The 8,768-nt window shown below is 48.6% G+C and overlaps 1 protein-coding gene across 1 annotated transcript; it reads left to right on the plus strand.

Annotated features, from left to right (window-relative positions):
* The first annotated feature begins 4,820 nt into the window (after positions 1-4,820).
* Positions 4,821-7,772, plus strand: MYOD1 (myogenic differentiation 1). Its single transcript, XM_010199024.2, has 3 exons — positions 4,821-5,381; positions 6,842-6,920; positions 7,525-7,772. The coding sequence occupies exons 1-3, from the start codon at positions 4,821-4,823 to the stop codon at positions 7,770-7,772; spliced, it is 888 nt and encodes a 295-aa protein (XP_010197326.2).
* The last annotated feature ends 996 nt before the right edge of the window (positions 7,773-8,768 follow it).

An 8,768-nucleotide genomic window follows, 5' to 3' on the forward strand; every position in this document is an offset into this window, starting at 1 on the left:
ATTTAAATACAGCTCACCAAGTATGAACAGAGCAAAGCTACTAACTGAATTACGAACTAGTGCTGTATAAAACCACTTCAGATACTACTGGTAATGTTTGACCTACAACAGTCTTCACCTTTAAGAGCTGGTGACCTTCTGAAATGTAAGTACAACCTGCCCTCGTTTCCTGCACTTAAGATTATCTTCTACCTTAAACGTAACAAAAAGCCCAACATTTAATTCTTTTCAAAGCAAGACTTACATGCCTCTTCTTTTTCCCTGAAATACTGCCATGTCTGTTTCTCAGAGACTTGTGTCATATTCATCTTTCTAGCCAAGTGTATCCACACATTCTCAGATTTTAGGTCTTTCTCTGTCCCTTTTCCAAAACATCTTCTGGGCCTTCTGCCTGAAGAGACAAATCTGTTATCTAAACTCATGATCAGCTCCACTCTCTGAAAAACAGAAGACAAATTGTCAGTTACTGTAGATAACAAGTTCCTTTTGTCTCCACATGCTGCTTCTGCAGAGAGGGCACATATGCTTGTGAACATGACCTCAAACTGGGCATTGACCTGCTGGAGAGCAGCTCTGCAGAGAGGAACCTGGGAGTTCTGGTTGACAGCAAACTAACCATAAGCCAGCAATGTGCCCTCGTGGCCAAGAAAGCCAATGGCATCCTGGGATGCATCAAGAAGAGTGTGGCCAGCAGGTCAAGGGAGGTTCTCCCTCTCTCCTCTGCCCTGGTGAGGCCTCATCTGGAGTCCTGTGTTCGTTTCTGGGCTCCCCAGCTCAAGAGGGACAGGGAAGAGTCCAGCGCAGGGCCACCAAGATGATCAGGGGCCTGGAGCATCTTCCTTATGAGGAAAGACTGCGGGAACTGCGGCTGTTTAGTCTAGAGAAGAGGAGACAGAGGGGGGATCTTATTAACATTTACAAATATTCAAATGGTGGGTGTCAGGATGTTGGGACATAACTTTTTTTCTGCTTTATCCAGTGACAGGGAAAGGGGTAACAGAAAAAAGCTGTAACCCAAAAAGTTCCATTTAAACGTAACAAAAACCTATTTCACTGTGAGGGTGAAGGAGGCCCTGGCACAGGCTTCCCGGGGAGGGTGTGGAGTCTCCTCTGGAGGTTTTCAAACCCGCCTGGACGCATTCCTGTGTGACCTGGTCTAGGTGACCTGCTTTGACAGGGGTTGGACTAGATGATCTCTAAAGGTCCCTTCAAACCCCTACTATTCTATGATTCTGTGAAACTTTGTTAAGAATACCTGTCTATAGTGTATGAGTCTGTCCATACTTCTCAGCTTAGGAAGTACAATCTGCCTCTGCTTTCCCAGCTTCTTGTCCAATCACGTCCTGAAAAACAAGGAGACAAAGAATGAATGTGGAACAGTTATAAGGGCAACAGTACTTACAGAAACTTTACAAGTTCTCTTTCTGTGCTGAATTCTTGTTCATACACACACTCTTTATCAGTGCTTCTAAAGCAATGCCTAAACTATCCAAACACACGGTGAGGCAGCTGAGAAGCAGATCCAGTACCCCAAATACAGCATCCAAACTGGAAGCTCTGGAAAGACCTCATCTTTACTGCAATGATGAGTTAGAGTGACAGAGGCATCCAAACAGGTATAAACAATAGCATAGTTCTAAATGCTTGCTATAAGCACTACCTCTGGCGCACAGAAAGGGCTCTTGCTGCTACCTGCTCTCCCAAGTGAGGAGAGTCTCTAGGGTGAGTGTCATGCTGTCCTTTATCCTTTCCACTATGGCCACACAAAACTGAGGAGAGTACCTTAGAATTTGTTCTTTGCAAGCACTTTTTTTCAGGTCCTACCATACAAGGCACCATCTTTCCAGACAAACCCATCTTTGGGAATAATACTGGAAAGTGAATGTTAGTTCTGGTGGCAGGAGCAGGGCAGGAACCCTCACAGACACCTTCCCTGGAAGATCACTCTAAGCAGAATTCACCATCTGGTCACAGCCTTCTCCTGACTTTTTCACTTTGGTGGATTCATGCACTTCAGCACATTCAAGGGCAAATACTAGCAGTCTCCTTGTGTTGCATGTCCAAGTCCCACCATTTGTCACCACTTTGCCCAAGGTAACCATTACGTGCCCAAGTCCCAGAGTGCCTTTTCTTGGGTGGAACAGAACCCAGAAATACAGAGTGGCAGAATACACTACAACACTGGCTAAGTGTTAGGTTAAATTACCTTTTCCACAAATTAAACCAACGATCTGAAGAAATAAGTGTCTTGAATTGGTCATACAACCAGCATGAAGCCTTGATATCCCAATTTACATGTTCAATAGTTAGAGCATACACCTATGTCTCATTTATACTTATTATGCACTACTGTACTCGTAGCACTGTTTTGAATACAAATTATTTTTAACGGTTAAATAAAGATTTTTTAAAACCCTGTTCATTCCTCCTAGATCAAAGAACTTCTGTAATAACAGTGAAGTGTTTCCACAAGTTTGCTATTCTGCCTCTCAGAAACAGCTGAAAGATAGGCTTCTAAACGTCTAAAGGTAGCCAAGAGATGATAGCTTTTCAGCATCAGATACAGTGAAAGAACAAACTTTTGTACAGAGTCCAAAGCATACACTATTTTCTTTAAATGAAAATTTTTATCTTTTGGAGATAATGACAGAATGGAGCAAACAGTTCTTATCTTTGTGTGCGCTCGAATACATTTAAGTAAGTAGTAAATGGAGACTGCGGATTAGGAATTTTCATAAAATGTATAACAACAAAAGAAGCCACCATCATGACAGCCACTCAGAGAAATCATAGGCACAGGGACTGGGGACTAGATCACTGATGGATGTTTCTTTTTCAGATTCTCTCAGTCAGCCCTTTGCCCTATTGATGACAGAGCTTTGCTTATGATTTTGAGAGAGTTGAAATACCATCAACATAAATGCAGAATGAAGATTAATTTTAGCTCATGGTACATTAAAAATACCCAAAACTATTTTAATCATGAAGTCAATGAAATCACATAGTTGAATTGCTGAAGTGCTTCCGTATCAGAAAAAGAACCTCATTTCTCATCCCAAATGATATGCCAAAAAGAGAGTTAAAACTCTAGAATGCTTGAGAGATGTTGCCAAAACTCATCCCATTTCTCCAAGGTTCAAAGTCTGCCACTGCTATTTACCTGAAATAACAAGTTCTTATTGCACAAGCAATCCAGTTGCAGCGCAACTACTTGCACAGCAAAAGTCTACTCCATGAGGTGAAGTTAACCTCTTCAGCAATTTCAGACTAATCAGAGGCTTGAAGGAGGAATCTGAAATGCAAATTCATGCATCACGCCCCACGTATAAGTAGTCCTTTGCTGAAGCAACAGCTGAATGTAACTCAGGCCTCAGCTCTGCTCCAGTATGTTATCACTAAACCATTACTGCATTGCTTTACTGGAAGAACCAAATACTTCCCGTAATAAAAGCGGCTGCAACTTGCTCAGGCACTAGCTGGGTGTCTCAGTGGCTCCAGACCTCGCCCTCCCACACAGCTGCTGTTTGCTGAGGTCAGAGAATTTCAGTAACTGTGCTGCACATGTCCCATCCTCGGTATGTATGTCTGAACTGTACCGGGCTCAGTCGTGGGCAGGGACACCCCGACTCCCGAGGAAACGGCTCACAGGCTTCGACGGGCCCCAAACACATCCGCATTTACTGCTGGGAATTGTTTTTCCCCAGGTAAGAGCAGAGAGCAACTGCTTTCCTGGATGGGCCCGCTCCCTGCCTCACCGGTGACCCCTCGCCCTCCTGCAGGGGCCGTGCCCCCGATTCGTGCCCCTCACTACCTCCTGCCCCTCATGAACTCGTGTCGAGCGCGGCCGTTCCCGCCGCGGCAGGTGACTGCGGGGTCGCGGGGCGGCGGGCCGCTACCGCCCCCTACCGGCGGCCACCTCCGCCCAGCGCAGCGCCACCATGCGGCCGCCATTTTGAGCGCGGCCGCCGCCACCTTTCCGTCCAGCCTCTCTCTGCCCTCGCGCTGCCGTCCCCGCGGGCCGGGCGCGGCTTCCCGCGGTGTCCCCGCGCCCGGCGCGGCCGGGCCCCGGCGCCTCCCCGCCGCCCGGAGGTGCCGCCCGCGCCATCCGCCCTCACGAACGCCCTTGGAGTAGTTACCCTGGGGCCGCAGCCGGCACGGAGAAACCTGTCCCGGGGCTGGGGCGGGGGGCGGTTCTTCCCTGCGCGAAACCCGCGGAGCCGTCGCCGCTCCGCGCCGGAAAATGTTCCGCGCCGCCGGGCACGAGAGCGCGGCCCCGCCGGGGCGGGCGGGAGGAGAGCGGAGCGCCCCTGTTCCCCGGGGCAAGCAGCCGGCGGCTTGGACGCCGAGGAGCCCAGCCGTCCCTGACCGGCGGGGCAGGGCTGGCCGCGCGCAGCAACAAAAATCGGAAAAGAGAAAAAGGCGAGGGGGCAGCCGAGCGCCGGCAGCGGCCCCGTTAGCGCTGCAGCGGCCCCAGCGCCCGCCCCGACGGCGCTCCGCGGCCCCCCCCACCCCCGCTGCTCCGGGGGCTCCGCGGCCGCGGCCCCGTCCCCGCCCCGCCCCGCCCCGTACGGACCCGCCGCGCCGGGGGGGCTCCGGCATAAATACGGCTTCGAGTGGCACTGTCGGACTGGCGCGGCTGTGGAGGGGGTCGGCGGCGTCAGCCAGTGCTGGTGGCCTCGTCTGGGAGAGGGTGTGAGGGTCTCTGCTCCACGCACCCACCTGGCCTGTGGCTGCCGCTGAACAGCCCGATCGAAGCCCTCTCTCTTCCGATCCCCCTGCACTCCCTCTCTGGTCCAGCCACTGTCCCCTTCACAGCCCCCATGGACTTACTGGGCCCCATGGAGTTGACAGAGGGCTCCCTCTGCTCCTTCACAGCCGCTGATGACTTCTACGATGACCCGTGCTTCAATACATCGGACATGCACTTCTTTGAGGACCTGGACCCCCGGCTGGTGCACGTGGGGGGCCTGCTGAAGCCTGAGGAACACCCACACCACCACGGGCACCACCACGGGCACCCACACGAGGAGGAGCACGTCCGAGCGCCCAGCGGGCACCACCAGGCCGGCCGCTGCCTGCTGTGGGCCTGCAAGGCTTGCAAGAGGAAGACCACCAATGCTGACCGCCGTAAGGCAGCCACCATGAGAGAGCGACGGCGGCTCAGCAAGGTCAATGAGGCCTTTGAGACCCTCAAGCGCTGCACTTCCACCAACCCCAACCAGCGCCTGCCCAAGGTGGAGATCCTGCGCAACGCCATCCGCTACATCGAGAGCCTGCAGGCGCTGCTGAGGGAACAGGAGGACACTTACTACCCGGTGCTGGAGCACTACAGCGGGGAATCGGATGCCTCCAGCCCTCGCTCCAACTGCTCCGACGGCATGGTGAGTGCCCCAGGGAGGACACCTGGCCACCAAGGTGCCCCAGGCACTGTCGGTCCAAACCTGTGTGGGGCGAGTTGCCTCCTCCTGCCTTTCCTATCTCTCCCTTCCTCTCCGGGCAGAAGATAAAGTCCTTTCCCATGCCTTGAGTTCCTTGAGGCAGGGTCCCCTCCCCGCATGCCAGGATCTCTGGGAAAGAAGAAAAATCTCTTAGACACCTTTTTTTCCCTGGTGTGAGAAGTTAGGCAGGTCCTCCTATGTCCTGGGGAACCAGAAGAAAGTTACTGGAGGAACACATCCCGGGGAAGCTACCCAGTATGGGTACCTAGGGTCGTGGTGTAGTGTGAGCCCTGCCTGTGTTCCTGTAGCTCCTAGGGCATCTCTGTTTCCATCTTCTGCTGTATTGTTAGGTTTAAGAGGAAGTCTTCCCTTGGTGATGCTAGGTAAAGGGAACTGACAAGTGTCTGGATTTTGTTTTCTGCCATTTGTCATGATAACAGGAGGACGGTCTAAGCAACAGGAGGCTTTTCTTGATCCTTAAGAAAAAGATTTTCCATTTCTCCTTGCACTTCACCCCCTCCATAGACATTTACCAGCAATGGGAAGGAGACCGCAGGCTTTCATTCCTGTGTGCATGTTACAGGGAGGGGAGAAGAAGGGTGGATGCTGGAAAGGGTGTCTCATCACAGCACCTTTTCACTGGGACTATAGGCCCAGATTGTGATCTGAGTCCAAGGTGGAGGGACAGGGTGCAGTGCAGGACAGCTGTCTGGGATGAGGTATCAACAGCAGATTTTTTTTTTTTCTGTGTGGTGGTTGGGATAATCATTACTGGGTTGAATATCTGCAATTACTGAGTACTTACAATTGGCAGATTGGAGGGAAGATTTTGCACAAATGATTCATCCTCAAAATACTGCCACTTTCTTTTGTTAGAAGTAGTCACTTCATTGCAGATCAAAGAAATATTGAAAACAAATATATAGGTCAATGTTTTGGGGATTTTTCTGTACAAAATGTAAATGGGAAGGGAAGCTAAAGGAAATAAGGGCCAAAGGTAGACTACAGGCTTTTTAAGAGACTCATGTTTGGAAAACCTTCAAAAATTAAATCAGAAAACTCACTACTTGCTTGGTCTCCCTGTTGTAAATTGAAGATACTTGTAGGGCAATGTCTGTTCAGAATGCTAGAAAACCACCTCATCACATTTGTAAAGCTGCAGCATTCGACACAACAATGGTCATTTCCCTTTGGAACAGCTGTGCCGCATAAAATAATCTGGGGTGGATCCTTTTCTAGCCAAGTTCTGCCTCATTCAAAGAAACTACAACTCAGTGGCATTTCTGCCAGGACTGGAACAATGGCACAGACTAGGGACTGAAAGATGAAATTGGGTGGTTACTGAGGTTTCAGTTAAGTGCAGTCCCCAAGCAGTGAGCTCACTCAGATTCTCTCCTTTCCAGATGGAGTACAGCGGGCCTCCTTGCAGTGCTCGCAGGAGGAACAGCTACGACAGCAGCTACTACACCGAGTCCCCAAATGGTGAGTATGTGCCGTGATGGCCATGTGCAACATGGAGACGGAGGCAGCCAGGGCAGTGGCCTGCCCCGTGCCTTCTCTGTCCCCAGTTGTTTAGTTGAGGCCAGCTGGGCTGAAAGAGGAGTCTGCCTCTTTAGCCAGCATGTTGTTTGGGATTTCCTCTAGATGTCTTTGTAAATATGGGGATGTGTTATACCTGCATTGCCTATTTTGCAAAGATAACATTGAGATAAAAATATATTCCTCTGTTCAACTAATTTTCAGACTTTAACCATGTTTTGCATTGAGACTCCTCTAACTCTATCACTGATCCAAACTAGAGAGATTGTCAACTGATTGCAAATCTCCCCTTCCCTTTCTGTTGACTGAACTGATGCCCTGGGTCCACCCTACTCCAAAAATAGCATACTTTGGTTGGTCTCTCTTCCATTTTGCAAATTACCATCTGTTTCCTCATAATTGTCACCCATCACCAGTATTACTTTCCTCTGAATCTGTACGTGCTCCCAGATGCACACTGCCAGCCACTTGCCGGCCTTTTATGAAAGAACTGCATCCTACGCTGGTACCCATTGGATAACCTGATCACCTTTTTGTCTGTTTCTAGATCCAAAGCATGGGAAGAGTTCTGTTGTTTCCAGCCTTGATTGCCTCTCAAGCATTGTGGAGAGGATTTCCACCGATAACACCACATGTCCTATACTGCCTCCAGCGGAAACTGTTGCTGATGGGAGTCCCTGTTCTCCTCCAGAAGGAGTCAGTCTGAATGATAGCGGAGCCCAAATTCCTTCCCCCAACTGCACCCCAGTTCCCCAGGATAACAGCAGCAGCAACCCTATCTACCAAGTGCTATAAAGGCAGGACTGCACTGAAAACAAATTGATCCATTCAGCCATGCTCCAAGACCTGCCCTCTAAGACTTGAAAAACCTTCTCAAGCTTGTCCCAGTTTTAAAATATCACTCAAAATTCCTTCAAATATATAACTTCTCAGACATGTATTACTTCAAAATACACCTAGTTATTTATTGTTTGTTAAACTAAAGTTATTTAATATGTCTAGAGATAAAATTGTATACCATTGAATGGCCAATGTTTAATCCTGGCTCTGAGGAATAGGAACCTGGCTCTTGAATGTGGAGGAGAATAGAAACCTGCAATGGTACTGACATGACAGATCCTTCCTATTACTCCTGTTCTGGCCAAAGTAAGGTTGTGGACCATTTTTTATAAAACTTTTTGTATAATTGTAAATAAGAGTTGCTTTGCAAAAAAAGGAAAAAAAGTGGAAAAGAAAGAAAAAAAGAGAAGCAAAATAAACACAAAACAAAAAGGGGAAAAAAGAAAATATTTAATATTGCTTGGTTTGTTGTGTCAAACTTTATATATTTATACCATGTGGTTGCCAAGAATGTTTTCAACAGTATTCTAAATAAAGACCCTTATTTATAAAATCTGTGGCATTATCTTGACTTTCATTAGGGCTTCTAGAATTACTGGTACATTTAGGAGTGGTATTAAGATCGCTGCCTTGGCAGGAAGAACATACAGGCTCTGATTCAGCAAAGAAATCAAGAACATGCTTCAGCTGCACTACTTGCAACTACTTTGCATAAATACCTTGCTGAAAAGGAGTCTGCTTTCTTCATATTGTATCTTGGTGATTTCTAAACTACGTCTTGCAGATCTGAGGTCATTATTAAAGAGATCTGTGAGGTAAAGAACCATGTTTTTCTTCCTTCCTCCAAAGTTTACAATTACACTATAGGACCTGACCTTATGAAGATGTGTTAGAGCTAGGAGTCACAATAAAGGAGACTTTCCAAATTCCAATGCAGCTACTGTAAGTTAA

The sequence above is a fragment of the Colius striatus genome, chromosome 7 (assembly GCF_028858725.1).
Source record: "Colius striatus isolate bColStr4 chromosome 7, bColStr4.1.hap1, whole genome shotgun sequence".
In the NCBI taxonomy this organism is placed as follows: Eukaryota; Metazoa; Chordata; class Aves; order Coliiformes; family Coliidae; genus Colius; species Colius striatus.

What these genes read in the sequence shown, in the direction of transcription:
- MYOD1 (XM_010199024.2), top strand. Translation starts at nt 4,821, where the DNA reads ATGGACTTACTGGGCCCCATGGAGTTGACAGAGGGCTCCCTCTGCTCC. An exon ending in CCAACTGCTCCGACGGCATG is followed by an intron (nt 5,382 to 6,841) that starts GTGAGTGCCCCA and finishes TCTCCTTTCCAG; the next exon opens with ATGGAGTACAGCGGGCCTCC. An exon ending in CTACACCGAGTCCCCAAATG is followed by an intron (nt 6,921 to 7,524) that starts GTGAGTATGTGC and finishes GTCTGTTTCTAG; the next exon opens with ATCCAAAGCATGGGAAGAGT.